The sequence below is a fragment of the Mugil cephalus genome, chromosome 13 (assembly GCF_022458985.1).
Source record: "Mugil cephalus isolate CIBA_MC_2020 chromosome 13, CIBA_Mcephalus_1.1, whole genome shotgun sequence".
Taxonomy (NCBI): Eukaryota; Metazoa; Chordata; class Actinopteri; order Mugiliformes; family Mugilidae; genus Mugil; species Mugil cephalus.
Window position 1 is genome coordinate 17,839,005 of NC_061782.1, and position 26,875 is coordinate 17,865,879.

General features: G+C 43.7%; 3 protein-coding genes across 7 annotated transcripts in view; 1 reads left to right on the forward strand and 2 right to left on the reverse strand.

The window, feature by feature from the left end:
• Positions 1-639: 639 nt before the first annotated feature.
• Positions 640-11,183, reverse strand: ndnfl (neuron-derived neurotrophic factor, like). Of its 2 annotated transcripts, none has more exons than XM_047602188.1 (4): positions 10,685-11,183; positions 8,016-8,270; positions 4,865-4,989; positions 640-2,766 (listed from the first exon to the last, which is right to left on the reverse strand). In XM_047602188.1, the coding sequence occupies exons 2-4, from the start codon at positions 8,192-8,194 to the stop codon at positions 1,313-1,315; spliced, it is 1,758 nt and encodes a 585-aa protein (XP_047458144.1). In that variant the 5' UTR covers positions 8,195-8,270; positions 10,685-11,183; the 3' UTR covers positions 640-1,312. The 2 variants fall into 2 exon arrangements, with proteins under 2 accessions (XP_047458144.1, XP_047458145.1); XM_047602189.1 differs by having other exon boundaries at positions 10,607-10,727.
• A 4,354-nt stretch (positions 11,184-15,537) lies between these two features.
• Positions 15,538-22,093, reverse strand: sparcl2 (SPARC-like 2). The gene is made up of 9 exons (XM_047603603.1): positions 21,795-22,093; positions 21,280-21,361; positions 20,714-20,786; positions 19,480-19,591; positions 19,206-19,324; positions 18,964-19,118; positions 17,714-17,826; positions 16,723-16,817; positions 15,538-15,956 (listed from the first exon to the last, which is right to left on the reverse strand). The coding sequence occupies exons 2-9, from the start codon at positions 21,340-21,342 to the stop codon at positions 15,901-15,903; spliced, it is 786 nt and encodes a 261-aa protein (XP_047459559.1). The 5' UTR covers positions 21,343-21,361; positions 21,795-22,093; the 3' UTR covers positions 15,538-15,900.
• Positions 22,094-24,062: 1,969 nt separating this feature from the next.
• ccser2a (coiled-coil serine-rich protein 2a) overlaps positions 24,063-26,875 on the forward strand; it is a 47,980-nt gene continuing 45,167 nt past the window's right edge. For 2 of the 4 annotated variants that reach the window (XM_047603460.1, XM_047603462.1), the window contains exon 1: positions 24,067-24,703. The gene's annotated coding sequence lies outside the window, so the exon portion shown is untranslated. Of the gene's footprint in view, positions 24,704-26,875 lie in introns of all 4 variants that reach the window. The other 2 variants (XM_047603463.1, XM_047603464.1) reach the window with 2 other exon arrangements.

Sequence of the window (26,875 nt, forward strand, 5' to 3'; positions counted from 1 at the left end):
CATTGAAAGGTGTTTTGCAAATGTAAAAGTCTAGTCTTGCCAGATCCTGTGATTCTCTTGACTTCAGACGTGGACTTGGACATGGACGTGGAACTGGTCACATGACCCCTGTTGCATCTCTGGTGACATCGGTGACGGGGAAATGACGGGTATTTCCATTCCACTTTTGCGATAAACTTTATATCAGTATATCTGAAAAACCACCTTATGGCGGTGTAAAAGTGCTTTAGTGATATTTGAGAGTTTTTTTTTTTTTAAATGTAGCCATTTCAGATTACTTAATTAAGTAATATAAGTATTGTATTTGCATTCCTGTTTCAAAAAGAGCTAAATATATAGTCTAGAGTCTAGCAAGTGTTATTATTAATCAAAACGATTGGATTTTACTTAATCTTAAACTCAGTTTGATTTGATTTCAAACCTTAAAGTCACACTTCTATAGCTACATTTTAGGCTAAATTTGTATTGGTACACTCATTTGCACATCATCACAACCATCCATCCATCCATCCATCCAGTTAAGAGTCACAAACAGCACTTTATGTGTTTCATTAAATGCATAAACGATCCAAAAACAATTTGGACTGAAAACTGGATTTACAGTCCAGCTTGTCTGCATGCATCAGTCAGTCAGGAACGTACAGATTTCCTAGTATTTATTGGTGAGTTTGAAGCAGCACAAGAATACACCAAAGACAATGAGGCAAGTCACTAAGTATTTTTCACTGCTTCATGCGAAAGCAGGACACAAAGATACACACTGACTTTGAACTTCTGTAGATTGCACCCATCTTTGTTTATAAGCCTGTACAATATGCAGCACTGGAAATATACACTGCAAACCCCCCCTCGTCTCAGATGTTATCTAATTATTGCCCCATCTGCTTCCTTTGCATGTTTGGCACAGTCTCTGCTGTTGTTTTTGTATCGGCTCTGTGTCATCACAAACCTCATCTGTCCTTTGTACTGGAGACACAAAGTAAGCACTTGGACAACTGGCACATCATTATCATGATCAACAACGAAAAACAAAATGACAAAAAGCACAAGAGTTGTATTGTAATTGTTATGAACTTTTGCTGGTGTGCAGATCCTTCTCGTAGGCTTTCCACCCGCTTCCACTTAAAGTGTAAGTGGACTTCTGAATATAAGCACAGCTCCTCCAGAGGGATTATTTCCTTTTTATGGTAACAGTCTCTCCGCAACAGTCAAATGGCTTCGCTCTCTCGCTCAGTCTTTACAGCATGTCCATGGCTGATGCATTTTACCCTTAACTGGGACAGTTTAAAAACCTCCTGCAGGGGGCGGCAGCTCAGCATTCCTTTCTGGTCTTCACCATCTTGCTGGCGTACTTGATAGGGATCCCCCAGCGTCTCATTAGATACACATCAAACACGTAGGCCATTCCTGGCTCCAGGCCCCCGATCACAGCTGTAGTGACGGCCCGCCGAGGATTCAGCTCCTGGAAATACTTGCAGAGAACTCTCTCGGTGTCAGAGCGGGACTCTGGCCCCAGACAGGGAGCGGTTAGAGCTGATGCTCCCGCAACCTCCGCGTCGCGGCTTCCGAGCTTCCTGCGGTACACGCAGTACAAGCTTCTTTCTTCTGTGCCCATCCAGGCCAGGGTGACGCTGTTGCATCCACGCAACCGGTTGAAGGATTTAATCTGCAAAGTGGAGGGCAGAGACGGGACCCCTCTGCGGTGGTAGGCCGACGAGGTCTGCATTTTGACTGAAGCCGCCAGACCTCCTGGCGGAGTTGGGTCTGTAGCAGCAGAGGACTGGCCAGTGGTCGTTCCTTCTCTCTCCAGGTGGATGAGATAAGAGGGACTTCCCTGCAGCCAAATGTGAACTAAATCCCCACCCACTGGCTGAGAGGTCAAAACCTGACCTTTGCTAGACACGGTTACCTTGACCTTCTCACCTCCGCCACAGCTCTGCAAGGTGAGGAGGCCGCTCTGCTGCCAACCTCGAGGACGGAAACTGAAGAACTGCTCGGCCTTGAAGCCTCCGTCCTGGAAGGTCACCCACCTCAGCTCTCCGTCTCTTAGTGCGGTGATCGCAGGTCGAGCCTCCTCGTGTGTCCGAGCAAATGTCCCCTTGTACGCCGCGCTGGTCCCGTTTAGCCGGTCGATCACAAAGACGTCAAAGTAATACTGGGTGTCGGGCAGGAGCTCAGACACGGTGCAAACGCTCTCTGTCCCCTGACACGCGCACTGGAGGTCAGCGTACTCATCAGCCAGGGAGGAAGAAGGTAGACTCTGCGGTTCGGGATAAGCGTCCCACTGCTCCCACCACCACTCCTTTAAAATCGGCCACACCGTCACTCTCCTCTTTCTGTCCTTCTTTTCTTGTTTCTGGTCTTTCTCTTTCCTCATGCTCTCTCTCGCAGCGCACAGGCTGGGGTAGTTTTGCAGAGAGTTGACGAGAACGCAGTAATCGTAGCTGTCCTGGGCGAGTGGGAGGCTGGTGACGGAGGCACTGGGCGCCCAGCTGAGGGTGACGCTGGTCATGCCCACACCTAGAGTGTGAACTCGCGGGTCAGCTGGGAGCAGAGGGAAGGCGCCTGAGGGCCCGAGCCCTTCGCGGAAGTACACTGTAGCTCTGGTGTTCTGCTGTTTGGAGCGCAGCCTCAGGATATAGATGGAAGCACCGGGATAGGAACGACCCATGTACGAGTCCACTGCATTGCCGGTGAAGCTGTGGATCTTCTCCTCAGTACCAGGACCTCGCCACCACATCTCGGGGGTGCTCTTTTTAGTGCTCCCTGCAAAGAAAGGAAAGAATTACAAGCATGGAACAAAGTCTCAGTCAACTCAAAAATATCTTTCGCTGTGTTGGGTTTTCATATTAATCTTACTTCAAGGCAACACAAGAAACTCTGGTTTGGAAATGTTATGTGAAAATTTGCATTAGCCTTCGTACACTTATCGCCTGCATAATGTTGTGTAGGTCTTCCCTTGTGGATGTTGAGTCCTGTGGGTTGAGGGGAGGGGCCCCTGTGGATCATCCCACAGATACTTGATCCGTTTGGGATCTAGTGAATTTAGAGGCCAGGTCAACACCTTGTGTTGTTCTTCATGTTTTTTAGTTGTTCCTAAACCATTTCTGTGTGTCAGGCTGCATCCTGCTGGGGATGGCTGCTGCCATCAAGGAGTGTCATTGCTATGGTGTGGTCTTTTCTAGGTGGGTGGTACATGTCTAAGTAACATCCACATGAATGCCAGGTCCAAAAGTTGAAGGTGAGTGTAATGTTATACACAGGTTTAATTTTTTATAAACTAAAAACGTAATCATCTCTATACCTGTCCAGGGTGTACCCCGCCTCTAGCCCAGTGACAGCTAGGAGTGGGTCTAGCCCCCCACGACCTTCCAGAGGACAATCGGTTACAGAAAATGAATGAATGAATTATCTTTAACGGGTTCTTAAATAGGGTTCTTAATTGAAAGTGTCCCTGACTTCATCAGCTTGGTAGTTAGCCTGGAGCATTTGCCTGGATTCATAAAATTATGTTGCCAGGCAACCAATGGACACTCCAGGAAGTCTCTGTGATGAGCCAGGAAATAACTTTTGCTATTTTAAATTTCTTTTCAGCGTAGATACGTAACGTAGACTGTGTTAAGGCCAAGATAGCTGCCTCCCATCACTTGTTTTTCACGCTAAGCTAAACAGCATACAACAAATACCAAAACGTCACTTACAATGTTGGACTTTCCTTTCAATGATAATAAAAGAGGTTAGTATTAAAGTAGTATATTAGTATAGTTTAGTATAAATTAAAAACATATTGGATTAACAAAGACACAAAAAAGCACAAACACATTTTAACTTATTAGCTTATCACACTGAACCCTGCTGATACCAGAGAATAACCTCTAAATGAACAAATTAATAATCAATGTCCACTAGCATTTTCATTCACACATTTAAAGGGTTTAAAATTTGAAGCGCAAACTTTTCACCTGAATTACGCAACCAACAAATAAATACACACACACAAAGAATAACATCACTCCTCCTCGTCTTCACTGTTCAACTGTTCATATCTCGTCAAGATGAAAAAAAGAGTCTCTCCCCAAATGAGACCGAACGTTACAAAATCAAAGTGAATAATTCAGGCTGGCGACGGGGACCCGTGAGCTCAGGGTCTGAATGATTCATGTGTCATTTTATAACTTCATAATGTTATTTTAGCGAGCTTGTTTAGGTAACCTGAATAAGGGAGCAGCCTTATTTCAGAAAGCTGTGACTTTTTTTGGCCTGAGACATGATGACATTACTGTTTGGAGGTTATAATTCCAAGCCTGCTCTTCTGTAGTGTGTTGAATTCTTCGAGGTTATTTAATTAGCTTGGTTTGGTCGTCACAGAGTTTTGCAGAGCCCAGTCCTGTTTGATAGTTTATTCCATAGGTCTTCAACATGGGATCCGTGACCCCTAGAGGACCCGTCAAGGTACTGCAGGAGGAGGAGGGGGGAAGGGGGTCGCAAAATCTTTGGTTGATAAGAAGTTTTTATATTTTTTTTTAATTCTCCCCCACAAATTTAAACTTCTTTAAATATACATTAACATGAATCCAACATGGTTTAGTAAAGGGATAAGGGATAGCTTGACACTGAAAGCAAAATGATAATAATGTATATTTATAAATAGTACTAGGCCCAGTTTGAATGTGACTTTAATGTAGTGGTGAGTTAAAGCTTTTGACCTAACCTTGGAGCTTTTATTCCTTGTTAGATACACATAAAAGACAAATTCTGATCATAAATGTGTGCCAAACGTAACCCCGCTAAGATTAAACTCCCCGCCCTTCACTAAGTCCCTACATGTGCCGCATAATGTGCAATGTTCCTACTGTCAACTTACATTGCAGGCTTTTTAAGGGTTTGTCCTTTAGGGTGCGAGCCGCCAAGGTCCATTCGATGGGTGGGTCGCAGGGGCTGACGGTCACCGAGAACGCCGGGACCTTCTTCTTCAGCATGAAGTATAACCTGTGGTCAGACACCAGTGGAGAAGACAGACAAGACAGGCGTTTGAATCTTTGCGCCGAATGTCAGGAAGATAACGTCCTGCTTCCATTCAGCTCATCCGAGACGAGGCGTCTTCCAGCACGCACTATAAAACGCTCTTTCATTTTGTTGGATGAATATAGATAAGGTGAGGATTTGTTTTGTGTGTGTCTTTCCATTTGCCCACATGCTGATCAGTCATTTGATAGCAGATTAGGAGAGGTGACCTGGGAATCTAATGATAAGCCCGCATTGACAGTTTCTGATGAATATCTGCCCGCTTGCTGTAACTATCGGGGATCGTGCTTAGCATAGAAACCATTGAGTTCCTTTTAGTGATCAGATTTGCATGTTAGACTAATGTTCTGATGCTGTTAAAGGACATTAAACATCCAGGTTGTGGTGGTCTGCGCTTAACTCAAACAATCTTTTTCTCTAAGGCCAATGTTGAGCCTTTTGCCTCTTAAGAAAAAAAACCCCGTCCTAACCATTTTGTTAAAATTCTTAACAGTTAGTTAACCTTCAAGAAAACACTCTAACCGCATTGTTATCCTTAATAAATATTTGTTCTCCCTCTGCACAAACACAATTATTCATGATTCTGTGCAGATGGCAGTTGTTTCCAAACAGATGTGCGACACTGTCATTCTCAAGGGCGCTTTTGCAGCTTATTTAATAGAGTGATTAATTTCTGAATCGGTGTTTTCTTTCCATTATTTGCCGTGAGGCTCTGCATGACTGCACCGGTGGACAGACCGCAGCACACGGGGAGCATGCATTTTTTTTGCAATTTTCGGCTCCCGTTCTCAGAAAATGAGCACTGGCACCGGTTACGTAGGGCTCAGGCCAAATGGGCTCCACTTCCTCTCGGCCTCTCTACTGTGGTGCTCAAATCAGCCACTGTCTCCAAAAAAGAAATTGACTGAAAGACCTCAAGATTTAATCATCTTCCATCAGCTGGACATGAGGAAAACTCCTTAAAAAAAATCATTTTTTAGCTGTAAATAGGTCGTTAGTTTAGTGTTGTGTTTTAAAAGTACACGTAATTAAAAAAAAACATTAATTGAACTTGAACAAAAAAAATACAGAATATTGCCGAGTCCAGGTTCATGTAGGCTAATTGTCTATTCAGTATCTGAATTCAGTTTGCTGCCATCTTTCTGTGTGTATATGTTTTATGGTATTTTAAAATCTAAATTTAATTTAAAGTCTTTGATTGCAATGATTGAACACGTCTGTTGGTCTGAATGTGACATAAAAGTAGCAACAGGTTAAAAACAACTTCAAAAGTGATTATTGTCTCTGGATTATCACGGACTCGTTTGCATTACGGACACATTCATTCTCATTGACACAAGTCTATTTGCTATTTACTAGACTGTTAAGACACTGAGTGCATTTATTTGGATTATGTACAGTTAAAAGTTGACTCTTATATCAATCAAAAAGTGAAGAAGAATTATCATTCCAGCATCTTAAATTTAAACATTGGCTGATTTTTATATTATTTTATATTGTTTCAATAAGCTCCTTCAATGTTACAAGATGTATTTCCATCCACTGTTGCATTTATGTTTCACCAAGATCTTGTATTGATGACAGGGAGTCTGACCACTGCTCAAAGCCTTCTCCAGCACATCACAAAGCTTCTCAGTGGGGTTCAGGTCTGGACTCTGTGGTGGACAATCCATATTTAAAAATTATGTCTCATTCTCCCTGAACCACTCATTCACAATTTGAGCCCCATGAATCCTGGCATTGTCATCCTGGGATATTCCCATGATATCAGGGAAGAAAAAAAGCCATTGATGGAATAACCTGGTCATTCAATGTATTCAGGAAGTCAGCTGATCTCACTCTTTGGCATAATATTGCTGAACCTAGACCTGAGCAACTGCAGCATCCCCGGATCATAGCACTGTCTCCACAGGCTTTTACAGTAGGAACTAGGCATGATCACCTCATCTGCCTCTCTTCTTACCCTGATGCCCCATCACTCTGGAACAGGATAAATCTGGACTCATCAGACCACAAGACCTTCTCCCATTGCTCCAGAGTCCAATCTTTATGCTCCCCAGCAAATTGAAGCCTTTTTTCCTGGTTAGCCTCACTGATTAGTGGTTTTCTTAAGGCTACACAGCTGTTCAGTCCCAAAACCTTGAGTTCACTTTGCATTGTATGTAAGTACAAATGCTCTTACTTTTGCTATTAAACATAGCCCTGAGTTCTGCTGTTGTTTTTCTTCAATTTGATTTGACCAAATGTTGAAGTGATCGTCGATCACGATTAATCAGGATTTTTTTTCCGACCGCATTTCTTCCCCAAAGACAGTGGTTCCCCACTATCCTTCCGAGTTTTTAATAATGCATTGGGCAGTTCTTAACCTAATTTTAGTAGTTTCTGCTTCAGTCTCCTTAGATGTTTTCTGTGTAATGAATTGACCCTTCTCAAACAGCCTTACATCTTTTCCACGGCCACGGGATGTGTCTTTCAGTACGGTTGTTTAAGAAATGAGAAGCTACTCATTGCAATAGTTGGGGTTAAATAATTTGTTGCCAGCTGAAAGATAATCACTAACGTAGTAATTATCCAAATCGTACCCATTTGCTTAGTTAAATCCAGGCAGTGTATGAATATCTGAATTTGGCAGTGCTGGTTTGATAAAATAACTAAAGAAGACTTATTTAATTAGATGTAAGTGAATCTTATCTTATTGTGACATTTTCTCCTTCAACATGTTATTATGAAACATTATATACCTCTACTTATACTTCTACTAATTCATATTGCTTTAAATATTTAAGTGAAGCAAAACTTAATCAATAATTATATATATATATATTTTACCTTTTGCATAAAGAATATTTTACTTTTTAACTATTGTTGTCTAATTTTACATTTTTCCTTTGTGAAACATCTTTGAACCATATACTTTTCCACCACCACATGAATATCTGACACATTAATTAACACATTAATCAGTGTAGGGCCCAGGGCCCGTGTGTTACCTGCGAGTTCGCCCTTTGGGGAGCGTTACGGGCGTGACCTTTCCTTCTGGTAACCATGTAGTCGGGCGAAGCGGCACCTCGTTCTCAGGCGCCAGAGCTGCGTGCACCTGGGGCCACGAGGAGCTGCAAACAAGTGCCAAAGCTGCGCCGAGGCACCAGGACAAGGAGGCGAGCGCCATCTCCGATCGTTGCTCTCTCCCTGACTTTTACTCTTTGGCTCTCCTCAGTCCCGCCGTCTTGGATGTCTCCCAGGCTCTGAGAATGCACGGCGGAAAGGTCAAAAACATCAATCAGAACCCATGAACTGCGCACGCCCACTCAAAACGCTCTTAGTCAAATTTCTGCTGTACCATTCACGCAGACACTAAAGAGCTGTAGCGGCTGATGATTCATTGATATCAAGAAACATCCTATCCTATTCAGACAGAATTATTCATGCCGGGGAAGAGAAATTGCCATGCTTTATTACTCTGGGATGTGTGTGTAGCACAGCTTGACACTCAGTGTAAAAAATCACCCATCGCACCACTTTTCAAAGTGTGAAGTGGGCTGCTAATATCGCTCTGAAGTCAGGGCCTTTACATCTACATTTCTATTTTTATCCGGAGGGCTCTAATTGATCTGTTCGCCAAATCTATTTCATTTACCGTCAATTCATCGGGGGAAAGTGTCGGCGTGCTGATGCGGAGAGAGGTACACAAGCGACACCTGGAAGTGCTCCGACGCAGTCAGATCCAAACATGAATGAAATGCATAACAAGAGATCAGATTTTTCAGTCTCTCTGTCTTTCACTCTATCCCTCCCTACCCTCTATTGGGGTTTCACTGTCTTTTTTTTTTATGCGTATATGTGGGTATGATAGCGTATGTGTGTGAGATTTACTGATAGCAGATGATTATGGGTCTCAGTGTTCTCCTTTCTCCCCAGAGAGAACACATTTGTTCAAAGTCGCACAGGCTTCACAAACACACTCCCCGCCTTCCCCTAACAAGGTGTATTATGTCAGTGCTGTGCCCTATAGATCAGATGACAATCACTGTGGAACAACCGTGGAGGCGGCTACAGAAGGCACATCTGAGTCTTCTGGGCCCCGGGACGCTCCCAGATCCAAACTCGCAAACCCTCGCACAGCTACAAAGTCGCACTGAGACGCCTGCTCATTATCCTTGCACAGAAAGAGGGGAGTGAACGACCCATAAAGCTTTAACTGAGACACATGCAGGGGGAGAAAAACAGATTGAAATGGGAGGGAGCAGAGGAAGGGGAGACTGAGGGAGGGAGGGAGGGAGGGAGGGTGGAAACGGAGAGCAAGAAGAGGAGGATGTCGGATTCTGGAGTAATTAGAGGGAAGAGGACGGAAAGAGGAGAAAGTGAAACTGTGAAAAAAAGAAAAAAAAGAGGAGATGGCTGAAAAAACATTACAGTCTGCTTTAACCAGACATATGAAGATACTTTATTCTCCATGTCAAATGTCCAGTGTGTTACAAATTACCAGACGGCTGCACAGCCTCTCACTCCCCCACTCATTCAGTCTGGATAAATATGAAGACACACACACACACACACACACACACACGAAAAGCTTGGCGGGCTTGTTTCTTCAAAACGAACCCGCTGATAAAATATGCATAGGGCTCCTCAGCAAATTATGGCCAATTGAATTTTCATAAGGCAAAAAGGCTGGGTCTTACAGAGAGAGGGAGCTCAGTGAACTTAACTACCGCCCTCTATAAATAAATACACACTCCCCTTTAAACACAGCAGCTCAGGACTTTGATGGCCCCCCTCAGCTTTTTCCATTATGGTTATCCCGGTCTGTCAACCGACTACATTTATTCTGTTTGGGTTTTAATTAAAGATACTTGAACCCTGCTCCTCTGTTTATTTTCTCTTTCTCTGTGTGCATTCGGATCCCCTCGTTTAGAAGTTGATGCGGGCTCAGTTTCAGAGGGACAGGTTGAGTTCCGTGTGTGCATTGTATTAGCTATCTTCTATCTCCCTGGACTCTGGCAGGACCATCTGCCTTCTGTTATCTGTGGGCAGGGACAGATTAAATGGCATGGGGTGGTCCCTGCAGGATCCGTTGTCCCCCATCTAAAAAAAAAATAAATAAATAAATAACTAAAGGGAAAGAACTGGCCTGTGATTCATGGTGGAGGTCGGCGAGATTACGGCGCAGTGACCGTGGAACTTGATATGATTTTACGGCTGATTTTCTGCCTCAGTGCATGCACATTTTAACATATTAACCCTTCTCACATCTTCCTTACTTCCACCGTCCCTTTGTGCCAGAACCTCTCATTCTCCCTGTCCCGTCAATTCTCCTCTCACACACTTTTCACATCGTCACACTCCAACATTTCTTTATGCCCGTGAGCGCTGTCCCGCTCAACAGCAAGGGAAGACGCATAACCACAACCTGTAAACGTGTAACGAAATGTGATGGCATCAAGATGAAGACAAACGGCCACATGGTAAAAGTGCCCTGCATCTGTCTCAGCTCTTTTAAAAGCCCTCCAGAGACACACACAGACACACACACACACACACACAAAAACAACTGATTCAAAGAAACAAGTTGCTGACTTACACAACCGGTGGAAATGTGAGACGCTCGCGCACACACATGCTCTGCAAGGACGACATGCATGCATGCATCCCCCCTTACCTTCTCTCAGTGCACGCTCTCCCTCGCTGGCGCAGGGAGTGAGGGATGGGATCAAATGAGAGAGGGAGAGAGGATGGAGTAGGAGGAGGAGGAGGAGGAGGAGGAAGAGGGGGAAGAGGAGGAGAGGGGGGTGAGAGCCAGTTGCGAGGAGAGGAGGAGCGACAGCAGGTTGTTGTTGGGTGTTTCACTGACTCCCAGGAGGCGCTGCTCACTCCGTACTCCAGGAGGTGTCTCTTCAGGGCTCAGGTGTCCCTTCAGGGCTGTCCCTTCAGGGCTGTCCCAGCTCCGGCGCGCCCTGGTGCGGTTCAAGGCTCCCCAGGCACTCTCCTCACGCTTGCACCCTGTCTCTCAAGTCCTTCACACGTGGAGGCTTGTCCTGCTGAACACTGTGTGAATGTCATCCAGTCAGTGAAGTCATACGTTCTCCCTCTGTCACTCCCCCCTTTTTTCACCTGTTCTCTCCGTTTACCTCCTCCTCGCACTGGACGGAGCTCACTCGCAATTCAAATGGGCTCGTGTGTGACTGTGTGTGTGTGTGTGTGTGTGCGTATATCTGTATGTGCAATCTGAGAGTGAGGGAGCGAGTGGGTGAGTGTGAGGGGGCTGACGGCGAGGTCGCTGGATGGGGGAGGTAATGAGAAATGAGAGAGAGGCTGTTGGTTGTGAAGAGCAGCGTTAGGGAAAGGGGAGGTGATGTAAAAGTTAAATGCATTCACGGTACACCAGTCTGTGTCCTGGTCTGATAACATCTGTATTAGATGGCTTTAGACAGCGCGTTCGAGGTTACACCGTCTTTGTGCTCTTATCTCCCGTTCAGTCAGCTGCTTAGTCTGCTTCCAAATGAACATGTTTGAATGGGGGAGTTAATAGATTTATGCAAATGTTTAGCTTTGAAACAGATTAAATGTTCAATTAAAAGAGTGACCTGGACTTAAGGATTCATTTGTGCTTTATTTGAGTTTATTGCGTTGTGTTTATTTCGTTCTTCTTCTACACAAAAAAGAAATTTGCTGCGTTAATTTTTCTGATATTTGCCATTTGTATTGCAAAACTTAAAAATGACCTCAATTTAAAACTTAAAAAGCTCCTAAACATCACTTATAAAACTCAGCAATTAACACGGTATAATTTATTTTATGTTAAAATTGGTTTCAAATATGTGTCAGCAACTGGCAAACCTTGTCTAGCTAGTTTTAGCAAAGATTTTGCTCAGCTTAGCACACAATGTGTTAGCATTAACGACTAGCCTTCACCTTTAAAGCGCCCAAATTAACTCATTACAACTTATTCGTTGACACATTATTATAGTTTTGGTTTCATATTTGGTAAATATGTCCCAGAATATTTTTTGGCAGGAAGTGACACAGCTCATCTAGCTTGCTGTAGCTTAGCTAAGCTAAGTGAGTGACATGTTCCAAATGTAGGCCTATAAACATTTTCAAATCATCACATTGCATCCTAAGTGAACACACAATAACTGGTTAGTTTAATTTTTTATCTCTTTTTTATTTTTATTTATTTATTTATTTTGGTTAAATATGTTGTAGAATATTTCCTGGCACGAAGTGGCAGCACTCATCTGGCTAGCTTTGCACAAAGCTGCTGTTGGTAGCCTTATTGTTACCATAGTAACACAACGCTGTCATCAATCTCCCGTCACTGATTGATGTAATACCTCCCTAAACATTTCACCTAACATGTTTGTCTTATACACACCTTCACATACCTTCTATCAGGGTTGGTGGAGACAAAGAAAATGGCGGCATTCTGTTTATTTTCCTGGGCAGTTAGCACCTGTTGTTTCACGGGGAGCGCAGAGACGTATACCCTAAAGTATAACAGGCACACTGAGGGCTGCTTGTCCTCCACCCACAGGTCAAGTGCAGATCTCGGTGGACTGGAGGCATTCATATCAGTGTCTCTCCAACCCCACCCAGTCCTCTCATCTCCACACAATGGTGGGGCCTCATGTAGCTCCCCTGCGCTCTCTCTCCTGAGCTCTTTAATCAATATCATCAGGAAAATAGAAAGAGCTGTGTGCTAACTCCCCCGTTTCTATTTAGCGATGGGGCCTTTTCTCACTCATTCACTCGGTACTTCAGTCGAGGGCTATTGAGGTCATTCTGAATGGGACCCACTCCACCCAGAGGGAATATAGTCTGACCGCTGGCTAGGCCCTTCGTCTGCATCTCTTGCTGCCTGCAACTTTACTTCAAAGAATTAAAAAATGTGCCACATGAGCACTATTAATAAATACATCACTTCAGTGGCCACCACTGTTTTTTTTTTTTTTGTTTTTTTTTTTTTTTAAGTGAGGACCCTTTGCTGCGGCTGGACTCTCTTTTAAAGCCGCCAGCCGTTCATTCTCCATTAGCTGCCCCACTTTACAGCCCCTAAGAAGTTCTGAAAGTCAGCAATCTGGCAGCGCGCAGATACGCCGGCTGCCTTTTGAAGACTGGATGGCGATTAACCTTTTGGAGAGATTACTGCGCGCGTACAACTTAGCGTGCGAGCTGTGTGTTCGATACAACTTTTATGCTGGTGGGGGGACGTGGGGGGGGACTTGATTTGGGAATCACAGTCCCGTTCCCATCGACGCATCTGTCCGACATCTGTCAGACCTGGAATGGATGAACGGGGCTTAGGTGACACATGCTCGCAAGCTCTCGCGCACACACACGTCCTCGCTCCGTTTCGCTTGCATCACGACCGGGACTGAACGTTTCTTTTGATCTCCCCCTCCTCCCCTCCCGCCCCCTTCTTGTGTTGCCTTTTAATAATTTACTGACAAACAGTCGCAGGACAAGAATCCATTCGCACAGAAAGCGACGGGAAGTGAGGGTAAAAATTTCATTTGGCGTAATTGCATGAAAAGAGGCTGCAAAACTGGCCTTTTTTTATGCATTATTGATGTGTGCTTACAAGCCATGCATAATGCAGGGAGGGCCGTCTTTATGACAGCCATGTATTAAATATCATGTTCCGGGGGTCGCATCTGTTAGCTGGTTTTGTAAAGGCCCACGTGGATGGATTGCAGGCTAAAAGGAAGACGGACAGATAGATAGAGATGAGCTGAAATGGGGGGGCGGGGGGGCATGAGAAAGGGAGGAGGGTGCGCAAGCCGACAACGGGTTAACTGGAATCTTTATTTTTAACAACATGTCATCACCAGCCGCCCATCTGCTCCTGTGCCGTCTCTTGGGAGCGAGTAAATGTGTGTGTGTGTGTGTGTGTGTGCGAGAGATTGAGAGAGAAAGAGAGACATGGAAGGAAGCCATCGCAGATCAGATCACTGATCAGCACCCAAAGGATGGAGAGGAGGGGAGAGGACAAGGTTAGAGAGTTGGGTGGCTCACAGATCTGCCTCCCCATCTCCTCTAATATGCATTTGGGGGGGTGTGTGATAGGAGGGGTGGGGGCAGTGGGAGTAAATGGTGCGCGTGTTTGTGTGCGACAAGAAGGTGAAGTAGGATTAGGCAGGTCAGTCTACAACTGCCCTCTCTGTGTTTTGGATGGGGGGATGGAAGGCAGGTGGAGATCCAGGGGTAATGAGAGGGAATCTATTAGCAGAGAGGTGGTGGGGGGGTACGAAGACACACAAAGAAAGAACAGTGGTGGAGGAGGAGGAGGAGGAGGAGGAGGAGATGCGAAGGCTATGCTGGACCTTCAGGGGTGGCCCAACAACTCATTTTATTAATTTATTTCTGTGTAAAGGGACTGGTCCCTGGGGAAGAAGGGAGATGTTGGAAGAAGATGTTTACTGGTGGTGGAAGAAGCGGGGGATGGACTGAATAGTTTTTTTTTTTACTTAGCGGACAGCCTGGGCATGCAGCTAACCGTTCCGCAGGTCACTGAACATTAGCAAATACAGTTTCACCTCCATTCAGAGCCGTTAATCTCCGAGCTTTTGTCCGTTCCCCCAGACTTGTTTTTCCCCCCGCACGCCGAGGCAAACTGCACCCCTCCAGAGGTCCACTCCTCCACTTCATCAAAAGTTCTCCAGTGAAAATCTGAAGGAATGAAAACATCTTGTTTCGATATTTATGATGGGGGGGGGCACTTTTTTCTATTTATTTGTGGGAACCGTCTGCAGCGAGCAGCTTTCGCTCGCCTCACGTCTGCCGCGCCGAATCTGCGTTTTCATTTCATATCGAGCTCTGAAATCTCTCCCCTTTCTTCATCTCCTTCCCAGTGTCTTTCTTTTCTCGCCCTCGTCCTTCAGGCATGATAAATTTGAAGGCTAATTAGTCCAGAGAAAACCCGTCATACCAAGGAGCCTACCCAGGGCCACACACACACACACACACACACGCACACACACATCCTCTTATTGATCGAACACAAGATCACACGCAAAACGGCAAACAAGATGCAACAAGAGTTTTTAGAGCAGCATGTATTATAGATGGGACCCAAAAAAAAGTCTGCAAGCGTGCATTATGCAAGTTTTTATTTGTTGTTGTTGTTTTTTTTGTTTTTTTCTTTGACCTTGGCGGGGGTCACGTGTGTCAGATATTCTGCATCATGCTCCAGGATGCTATTTACAGAGCCGGCAGCATAGAAAATGTTTTCCAGCATAAAACCCCCTTTTTTTTTTCTTCCTCTTTTCCCTCTCCTCAGTTCCTCCCGCTCCCTCGGCCGCCCCTTCCCCCTCTTACTCCCCGTTCTCAGTCTTTCCCTCATTTCTGATCCATTTTTTATGCATTACTCCATTACTCTCAACTCCCATTTACAGTGCATTACCTCCTCCCATCTTTCACAAACACACTTCTCTCTCTTTCCTTCTCCTTCATCCTTCCTTCCTTCCTCCCTCGCTCTCCCTCATTGTACTATGACACTTTTTGCTACTTCTCCCCTTCGCCCCCTTTATCATCTCTTTGTCTCCTCTCCGGTCACGTCGCCTCACGCTTGGCGTTTATTTCCCTCAAATCCTTACTTCCTGTCTTTCACCGTACATCACGTTGTCCATCATCCCGGGTTTTAATTGTTTATTCAGAGCATGTCATTTCCATATTGCCGATTGTTTCTTTTCACAAGACGATTGTACAAATGTCAGCATTGTAATTAACAGTTAACGTAATTGGCAGCCACTCTGTGCAGACATTTAAGCGGCCCAGTCGGGCGCGTGTACGATTGCAGAAGACGTCCAGCAGGCTTTCAGATTTGTTGATGTCATAAATGATCCTCCAGCTTGAAATCCAACGACTGCGGCGACGTCAAAGGTGGCTCTCTTTGACTGAGGGACAAAGCTTGGAGGAGCCCATTCTCACTGCTGTGGAAAAAATAATAATAATAAATAAAAAATACAAATAATCTTGTAAGGCAAATTAAAAGTACAGCTGGCTTTACTAACGTGGAAAAAAAATATTTAATAATACTTAATATTTGAGGAATAATTGGTTGGAAATGATCTTCATAATGTCAATAATGGTAAACTGAAACTGAAATATTACACAAAAGTGAATATCTAACATTTGAAACTGAATCACTACTAAATACTTTTTACTAAAATATTATACACTGAAACTTTGTAATCTGAATTCCTTTACATAGTTAATATCTTATTATAGTTAAAATTTTGTTTCAGTTTTCATAGTTTAGTTTTATAAAGTCATACAGAGACTTCAAGTGGTTAGTGTTTGAAAGCTATATTAAATTCAGATTTCAATCAAGCCTGCTCTATTTTATAGGTCATAAAGAAGAGGGATAAGGCCGTGAGAACAGCCGGCAACCCACTGAACTCCCACTGAAATCAATAAAACTTGGTCTTCACTGCATCAGTTCTGGCTATTTTAAAGGGGTTACACTAAATAACTAAAAAATAAATGCATCATGCAGGAAATTGTTTTCTTCTGGGAACGACTGATATTTTACATGTAATTTTGAACTTGTTCGTCTGTACTCTTCCTCAACTGCATATAAAATAGCGGGCTTCTTATAATTTGTGCTTTTGATTACAGTAACAGGAGTTTTAATCTATAACCTCTAGTTGTGAGCACGCGGGATTACACTAAAACGAGGAAAAAGCTGTGACTAACACATGAAACGGAAGAACCAGGCCTCGGAGCGGTCCACCAGACAGGCTGTCCACTCCTGCAGGGTCACCTTCCTGTTCCTGTTACGATCGCACGACCTGCAAACCCAGCAAAGCGCAACCACTCGTAACACAGCACTTGGAGACGGCAAAGTGACAGAAATCACACGCATGCACCTTGTAAATGGAATATTTGCACGGAGATGCTCAGGTATACTTTAAAGCCAGAAAGGATTGCGCTGGTGGTCGTCAGCAGCCATTGTCTTTCAGATCCCTCTGAAGGGTACACCTTCAATTTGTGTTAATCCATGGGCAGCGGGAGACACAGCGGGTAATAAACATTATCATTGCTGCAAATGGCTTGACATTGACACAGACAGCCATGCTCCCACAAAACCTGTCATTGCAGACCGGCAGAGGGAACTGGGGGTGGGGAGGGTTGGGTGGAAGCATGGATGGTGGAGATGGAAGGATGAAAGAGGGACTGAGAGAAATGGAGGATGAATCTATTTGTGGGAAAGATGAAAGGAAATCGCAGAAGGGGGAAAGATTCAACACGGAGGAGGAGGAGGAGGAGGAGTAAGATAACGGAGGCATGGCGTGGTCATGAGATCGGCGGGGAGGAGGACGCAGGAAGCATGGATCGGCATGGAGGATGAATGGATGGATGGCGTGCAGAGAGAACAGCATGGTGGGAGGTGCAGCTCGGTCAGAGCGGGGGCGACATGCATCGCCGTGTGACATTTTTAACCCTCTGTGTTTCAGTAATTAGTTGAAAATAACATATTGCCACAGACGGGAGGTTTGCATTATGGACCCTGTGTGACATGAAGGGATGGAAAAATACAAAACGATACGTGGTTGCACACGATACTAATTTGTCACGGAAAAAGAAAAAAAAAAAACACGCCAAGACTAAATTTATTCAAATACGAGCCAACTAAGTTAATCATCATGTAATTTTAGCAGCGTTAGCTGGTGGAGGTGGGACTGACTGAAAGAATGGTGTGGCACAATGCTCTAGAGGCATCCTCCTATAGAGCAGCTTCCTCAGGTCTCTGCGGCTCAACTTGTCGTCTTTGTTCTTATCCAGTAAGGCAAATCTTTCCTGGGGAGAGAGAAAAGAGACGTAAAAGGAATGGTGACAAATACGCAAATTGTTTGCATTGTTTCAACAATTCCTATCTCACTACATGAAATGAATACAAACCGTTGGCCATGACAGCGGCCAGAGGGACTACAGAGTGAGTCAGTCTCAATCTTAAATCCAGAAATATCTCAGCAACTCTTGGACGGATCGCCACAAATCCTAATAAATCTGCTTAAAGTTTTATTTGGCTGCATCGAAAAGATCAGTTCTATGGTTCATATGTCCAGGACCTGCAACACATTTCCATTAGCGCTGATGGTGTTTGGAGCTAATTGTATTCTGAACCTCAACAATGAATATTGTCTATGGTACCAGACTGTAAACGTGTTTAATGTTGCTGTAAAGTTGGGCTTTTTAACACGGGGGTCTGTGGGGATTTGCTTCCTTTTGGTGCCAGCCTCAAGTGGCCACTTGTTGAACTGCAATTTGTTGCACTTCTGCGGGGGCTTCACTGTTCAGACCCGGAGGGTGCCGCTTCCTCAATACACCACGTTCTTGTTTGTTTTTATGTAAGAATTACGGTCACTGAAGGACAAACTTCATGTAAGAACGCACGTGATATACTGTGCCATTGTTCCAAACCACTACACAGTACAGCCCTTTTTATATCCTCAGAAAATAATATTACATTTTTATTTAATCCATCTGAGGGCAGGAGGTCAAGGTGGCTGAGAGGATATTGAGTTATCCCTTCTTCCACCATCTTATTGAATAATTTAGTGATTATTGACCAAATCCTATTTATACAGGGTGTTCTTAAGAGCCCCTGTCTCGGTCTGCGGACAGCCTCACCGCGAGCAACACAAGAACTGGCCACTTACAGCAGGTTGTTAACATCGATCAGTCACTGCTAGACAGTCTGGGAAGGACAGTTAGTATACCGGCGTGATGATGGAGTCCGGTGTGAAAAACAACTTAATGTTCAGTGTTAGGTTACGCTGGGGGTGAAAGTGATCCCTTGGCATATCTCTCTACCAGCTATATATACATATAAGGACTACATTTTGTTGAGGATATTGATTTCATATGCATCATTAGCTGAGGTCTTTGTAGAACATGAATCACAACCACTGTTCAGCTTCACGTCTGAGCTACCTGTGCCAGTTGTGTCCTCTGGGCGTGGCTGAGGCAGCTCTGAGGCGGGGCGGCGGGCGCGTACGACTCCCCCATACGACTCAGGAGCAGGAACCAGTCCAGGAGTCGATATGGAAACTGGCCTAACTCCTCCTCAGTGCATTCAGCCTTGGAGACTGATCAAGAGGGATAACAGAGATCAACCGGGAGACGGCAGCGCACAGCGGAAATTATGCGTAATATTTAATACTCTGTGTGTTTACCCAGACAGGGTCCTGTGTGAGCCAGTCCGGTGCGGCGTTTCTTTGTGCAGGCCTCTTTATGAAGCAAACACTGGTTCCAGTAGGTCTTTCCCAGAACACTGCACACTGGTGCCCTCTGCCTGATGGCGCCAGATATGCAAAAACATGCGAAAGCTTCATGATCTTTTACTTTTCAAAATGTGAGGGTAAAGGTTTGACTTGGTCAAAACTGAAGATGATAGGTGACCGAAGGGGCTGCTCGTGCTCGTCAGTGTAAATGCTATGAGGTTTTTACCTTGGACAGGACTGAGGACAAACACACTTGGGGATGAGGATCCCGTTTTCTGCGACAACCTGGCACCAAGATCCTGTTGGACTGTGGCATTTCATCAACTCACAAAGCTTTTCTGAAACATGAAAGAACAACCTTAACCCCCCTGTTATCTTTGAGGCCAATGTGACCCCATTCAGTGTTTAACGTTTCGAAATATATAACTGACATTATTCTTTTGCTTCATATTTAATGACTTTTCCTAATTTAATGGGGCACTGACACGGACACTGCCCCCAACATAATATATGTTATTATTCTTGTGATAATAGCTTTTCATATAGATAACAAGAGTATGTACTATGTAATGATATGAAGCCCTGAAACAGGTATTCTGGATGTATATGTGGGGCCGGGGTGGGTTTTTAATTAAAGGGCTATTTAGGTGGTCAACAAACAAATATAAAGTATTTAACAGATAAAATTGTGAACATTTCTCATTTTTTGAAGGTTTAAATTGCTGGGGTCCAATTGACAGCAATGATAAAAGTGTTAGAAAAAGTGAAGGTAATAGGAATGTTTTTAAAATGACTTTAAAATGGGTCAATGCTCAACGCTCTAATACAAAAGACAGCACCAGCTCATTCAGACCTTATGACAGGTGTTTGTCGATGTTTAGAGCTGGAGAAAATCAGATTTTTACCTATGAAAAGGTGAACTAAACGAACGGATGCAAATGTCACGTTTTCACCTGCCGCTCTCTTTTGATCTATGCGTTACTTACACAACTTGGTCTCAAAACGCTACGGTGTGCCTGTGACCCAAAATGGAAAGACATTCACACAATAGGAGGAAGATCTTCAGCATGGTCTGTGTTAGCGATTAAAACATTCTGCTTTATCTGTGAATTATCGGTTCTAACAAACGTTACGGTCAAATTCATACACGGATCAGTCAAGTCAAACTGATTGGTAGGGCAACAAAGGTTGACCAATCAGAGTTGTGAAAAGAAAAGACTTCACATACTATCTATAACATGCTAATAACCTGAAACACACAATAAAAAGCAGCTCAGCCTAAGAATAAAACTTAGTTTTAAGACATGATTTAATAACATGTAGACTTACCATTTTATTATAAATGTTATTTATTTTTGTCAGCGTTCATAAAGCATCTATATGAAGATGTTTGCATTTTTTTTGTAGTTTTTCTTCAGACGTGCTGTTGAAAACAGCTTTCTTGTAGTGTAAAGTCTTACCTGGTTCTACTCTGCCAATGTACGGCCTCAGCCTCTCCTCAGCTTGTCTCTGTCTGCGCTGGGCTCTGCCTCCCTGAACCACACACACAAGTTGTTTTTTTGTTTTTGTTTTTTTATAATGTTGAGCTCCTATAGTGCTCATATAGAGCAATATGGGATCCCCAAAGGCATTTTGAGAATGCACATAACTCAGGTATGAACTTGTCTTTCGTCATAGACCCGCTGGCTTATTATTCAGTAATCTATAATTTGAATCTACAAAAAAAAAAAAAAAAAAAAATCTGCTTCTCGAAGTCAGCGTACTGTAAATAATAAAAATGGTATGCATTCTCCCATTGTTCGACTGATTCCAAACTTTAAAAACTTTGTAGTCTGAGCCAGCTCCACATCTGCCCCCAAACTCAGATCAAATAGAAAACAGGTGACCCGTAATACTGAAGCCACACATTCATAACTGAGGCAATTTTTACACCTGAAACGGTAGTGGAATATAATTTGATGCATCATTATTGTTTTCAATTCATTCTGCACAGTCTGACATAGTAGGCAGACAACGTTAGACTCACCATAGTCGTACAAGTTTTAAGACTCAGGAGCAGAAAGAAGGGAAACATCAAGCTGAGGTTCATGGTTGAGACATCCACTCGGCTACAAGGCAAAATTAACATCAAATCATCAATCATTCTAATCTTGGATATCACAACAAAGTGCACACAGAAATAACATTAACACATTACACACATTAACTGGACTATATCCTTCTTATTTCTTAGTATCAATTAGGTTCAAATCAAATAAATATTAATAGCTTTGAAGAATGATCCATTTATAAAGATCATGCTCCACATCATGCTCTACTAATGCACTTCTTGCCCCCATTCTTCCTCCTGCTGTGGTCTAATTTACTGTCTCTATTACCAGTCATTCTGATAATGTAGCAGGAAACAATGCGGCTCATTGAGTCTCAAGAAAACCAAAGAAAATCATTTTCCATCACAGAGGAAACGAAGGGTCGGATTACACCGAGACAACATTAAGCTTTCAGTTGAGGAAGTTATTATAGGCTAACAAGCCGTCTTACCGGGGCCTGTGTCACTCCTTTCCTCCGTTAGGGCGCTCCTTCTCTGCCTCGTTCACAGATACCTTCTTGTCTCAGCGCTTTTATAACCCGCTACAGGAGTATTTACGTTGTCTTTTCATTTGATCCGCGTATTTTTTTTTTCTATCACATTTTTGTCTTACCTAACCCCTCCTTCTCCCTTGTCTGTCTTGTCTTGTCTGTCTTACTATCTTTCTGTCTTTTAAGGTAGCTCCCTGTTGATTGCAGCTGACTTGACAGGCATCTGAACACAGTGTTGGTTTAAGATACCGCTCAGATGAAAGTTGTTGCAGTGCAACAGAGCTGAGAGAGAGACAGGAGGAGTAGGTGAGTTTGTGTGTGTGTTTTTCATTGAAGCTGGCCTCAGTCCACGGGAGAATTTAAAACCCACAGAGTGAACATATGGTCACACTTCTTCTCGCTCTTTTCTTTCTCTCCATCTTTGTCACATTATAACTATATTTCAGACACATGGACCACAAGGGAAAATAAAGGGAACATGTGCAGAACAATGACGCCTCTGAAAGCACGCAATAACAAGTGAAAGGCTGCTCTCTAGTGGCCCAATTGGTCAATAAGCGTTTCACTGTATGGCTGCTGCAAATGTATCCAGACTACCAGTTTAAGTTGCTAAATATACTGTAGTGTCTGTTATTTCTATTTCTGTTCTTCTTGTTCTGACTTGATTAAGTTTTCTCTTAAAATATTTAATGAACCCCTGCTTGGAACATTCTCCCAGACCCAACTCTTTTTGTGCTGAAGAAGCATTAAATATTAAACTGAGGAAAGAACAAAGATTAGCAAAACATATTTTGGGAAACATAGGCCCCTGAACGTCTCATAGTCGTCGTACACCGATCAGCCACAACATTAAAGTCACTGACAGAAGAAGTAAATAACATTGACCTTGTTGAGACAATACGGTGTTTTTCTGGCCAGTTTGGCCCTGGCATTCATGTGGATGTTACTCAGATATGCCAAACCACTACCAGACACCCCCACCCCACAGCAATGACACTCCTTGATGGTCATCCCCAGCAGGATCAGGATGAGGAGCAGCCTCACACAGGCACACACACAAAAATGGTTTAAGAACTAATAAAAAAAGAAGAAACAAGAAAAACATCACAAGATGTTGACCTAGATTCCAAATTCACTAGATCCCAAAGTGATCAAATGGGTGCCAGTTATGTTTCTACATATTTCTGCTACATATTTCCACTGTGGTCACATAGTGGGATGAATGGTCTTTGAATATAGTGACAGATTAGGCAAATTACACAGGAATATTTATGAGATTACCCCAACTGTAAAATCAGGATATATTCATCTAGCAGCGTACATTAACCTACAAAACTTTCGCGTGCCATGAAGTTAAAACAAACAAAGCATACAACACAGCAGATGTTGTTGTCATCTGCTGTTACGAGGAACACTTGTGCGACCAGAACAATTCAAAACACTCCACTTACACTTTATCAGTTTCTGCTGGCATGGCCAGGCGAGGATGGATTTTTGAGTTGGGTAGTGGCAGTGTGCTGCATAAAATGACGGTTAAATTTGTTTCTAGGACTTTGTCCTACTCATTTGCCTGTGTGAGGGTGGTAAAAGATTAGGAACACCTTTATGATACTGTGAAACTATGAACAAATTTCCACACAACAGCTGTTGATTGGTTTTCGTTAGAGTTCTCAGATATCTTTTGCTATGAATGCTTAATTTTGTAATGTGATATTAAAAGTGAGCTATAAACCATGAAACCTCACACAATTTATATTTATTCAGTAATTAACAGGCTCTCCCAGTTCAAAGTTATGCTTTGCAATTTTCTAAGTCAACGCAATGGACTTTCATAAACACATTTGTCTGTTCAGCATTTAGCACTGCATTGTTATGGAAAGTTTTACAGAAGATATGTAAAAAAATATGATATAATAAAACTCCTAAAAGCTGCCTTATGTAAGAAAACCACTACTATTGCTGAAGCCAATACCTCGCCATTCATACTACTCCTGGATAATGCTAAACCCAAGCTAACAGTTATTCCAAGTCGCGTGCACAGATTTAACTCTGCACGCGCAGCTTGTGTGTCTTTACAGTCTGACGTCACATCTACGGCTATGCACGGCTAGCATGAAAGCTGTTTAGTTAGCGTTTAAGCTATTTATCCCACAGTCACAACGGCACAGACTCCCGAAAACGTGCTCAAGTGATAGTTAATGTAAAGATACGTTCACGGTCAGAATTATTACACGCACGTGATGAACGCTTGTAGGTTATTGCCCCGCGGAGTCACCCTTTGAGACCCAGGTGACATCGCTACGCTCCACCCCGCTGGAAGCAAGAGGAGGAGGATGTCGGACTGACAAAACTGTTTTCGGGGTCTGCTCTCTGTGCCGTTTGCTTTCCAGCTGCGTTCAGTTCGTTTACAATTGTTTCTTGAGAGGATACTCTCTTTATGTACCTCTGTTTACCGGGTTTCGTTTACGCTCGTCTAACGACCTTTTCAGCTCCTCTCGGTGTCATCATCAGTCGGTCGGTGTTTACACTGACAGTGAAACTAACGGCTCAGTCATACAGTAGCTTCGTGCTATTATTATTATTGTTGTTGTTTTAAACTGGAAACACTTCCCGGAAAAGCGAACTATTTTCAACGTTTCACGTGTTTGTTTTCCAGGCTCGTTGTTTTGTTTTGGTACAGGACACATTTGACTGTACACGGTTGAACTTATGTGATGACTACGGGCTACATGCTAGCCGTAACTTTACCAATGAGTGCTTCAAACAAGAAGTGAAAGCCTCTACAATGTGTACAAGACAACAAACAAGTGGATTTTTTTGCTGACCTGTCAGCTGAGGCTTTAAAAATGCTTTTCAACGGCATAATTGAGGTAAGTGCAAACATATTATATTAGCCTACATAAGTCCTGCCGCGGCTATCATTTTAGTGTGTGCCTAGAGAGCATGTTATATTATTACAGTATGCTGATGGTGTAAATAAAAACATTAAGGAGTCCTGTGCGCTGCCAGAAGAGGTCATGTTTGTGAACATCACCCCCCACAGTCATAACATGCCCCCGAAGGAGCCACTGTGTTATGAATGAGTGTGGCTGTGCATTCATAAATTGAGCGAATACAAGTTATTTATTATGTAACAGATAAGAAGGCTACCTAAGTATAAACAACATGTGCAGTGGCTTATCAAAGGAAAGGAAAGGCTCCTCAAAGGAAACTTTATATCTTGAGATGCACATGTCAGGATTGAAGGGTAACTGAAGAAGACACACACACACACACACACACACACACACACACACACACACACACAGTCTTAAAGTAAGATTCAGCAGAGTTCAATTTTAACCTGTGCAGCCGCACATATTCATGTTTCTATACCTCAACCGAAGTCGCTGTCAGTCAAGTCTTTACCGTGTTGTGTGTGTGTGTGTGTGTGCCATTTTAGTCTGTGATCTATTACAGCCCAGACAGTGTAAAGCGCCATGGCATGGGCGCGCCACAACACATTAGGATAAGGGCGTGACCGATTGCCCTCGGCGTAAGTGAGATGGACTCTCCTCTGGTTTCTCCTGCGTCGGGGCGGTGTTGGCCGCAGACGCACACGTGTAATTCCATGTGTGTGTTCCCCGGGCACCTGTCGGCGAGGGTGCCCGGAGCGCCACCTTGGCTGAGGGTGTGTTTACAATCCGCCCCCCCTCGACGACAGCTGAGTAGTCCGCGCTGTGCACCTGCTCGCTAACGACCACCCAAACTGCCGTTCAGGATGTGCGTGCCCCGGTGTCGTCAGCCCTTTCCGTCGGTGATGTTCACACAGCACCCACTACCTCGCGCATGCCAGTCATCCCAAGACACCGTAGTGACCATGAAGGCAACCTTGAGGGAGATAAGATGTTAAAGTGCACTCACATAATGGACTCAAACGGACTATTTAAAGCGCAGAGAAGTGTTGAGTCACTTGCGTGACAATGCCAGAAATCACAGACTGAACGAGTCACTGTAGAGCAAGCTGAGGGTTACGCAGCTTTTCAGACTGTCACAAGCTCTCTGCACTCATCCTTCCCGTTGTACTGGTCATATTTATTTGAGCAAAACATACATTTGCATTGGTCCACCAAACTGACTGAATAGATATTAGAAAGCAACAGAGAATCCCCAATGTTTTGTGCATGTCTTCATGACCGTGTTGTGCTCAGAGCGGAGGGACTTGATTTGACTTTGACTTTTCTCTGATCCTCCTCGCCCTCTCCTCTCACTGTATGTGGTCTATCATTAGAGCTATACTTAGCCACGCTTATCAGTTCCGCCGTTCCCTCAGTGAGGCCACAGATGTTTAAAGGCTTGAAATAGCTCTGTACACAGCGGAGTGTAGACACAGGATCTCAGATGCCCAGACAGGGTAAGAAATTGTCAAGCACTTGGAGCAATAGTTTGCTACTGATCAGAGTATGCCCTTGGTATAAAGAACTATCTACAGGTAAAGGTTTTGCATCTTCACAACGCTTCCAATTACTTGACATTAGTCTGTGGGACGACTGGGTTAATTTGTTGGATAACTGAAGATGTACTGCAAAGTTGTAAAAAGTTGGTGGAATATGGCTTGATTGAGTTGATCACTTTACATTCCCTGATATACAAGGTAACGAGTAACAGTTTAAGACTGTTATTGTATCGTTATGTAGCTTAATCATTTCTGTTTTAATTATGTAGTACGAAAGGTCACGTCTGGGAGCGTTCTGTTTTGTCAGTGGAAGAGTCCTTCTTTTATTTCGCATTGAATAGCTTGTTTACACAGGTGTCATTGTGAACACAATGCAGGGAGAAGGCAGCAGATGTCTGTCGCTACCGGCTGGATGATGGCATTTATTGTGGAATATGTCTACTTCGCAACAGGCTTGTTGTATTTCAAAAATCACAGGTCACAGAAAATGATCAAAGATTAACAATGGGTATTTTGGGGATGTCTCCCTAAGTTATGTGACAAATTGTTAGTGAGTGCATAATAAAACACTATCAGATTTGAGTTTGGCGTGCCTAAAGTTGAGTTA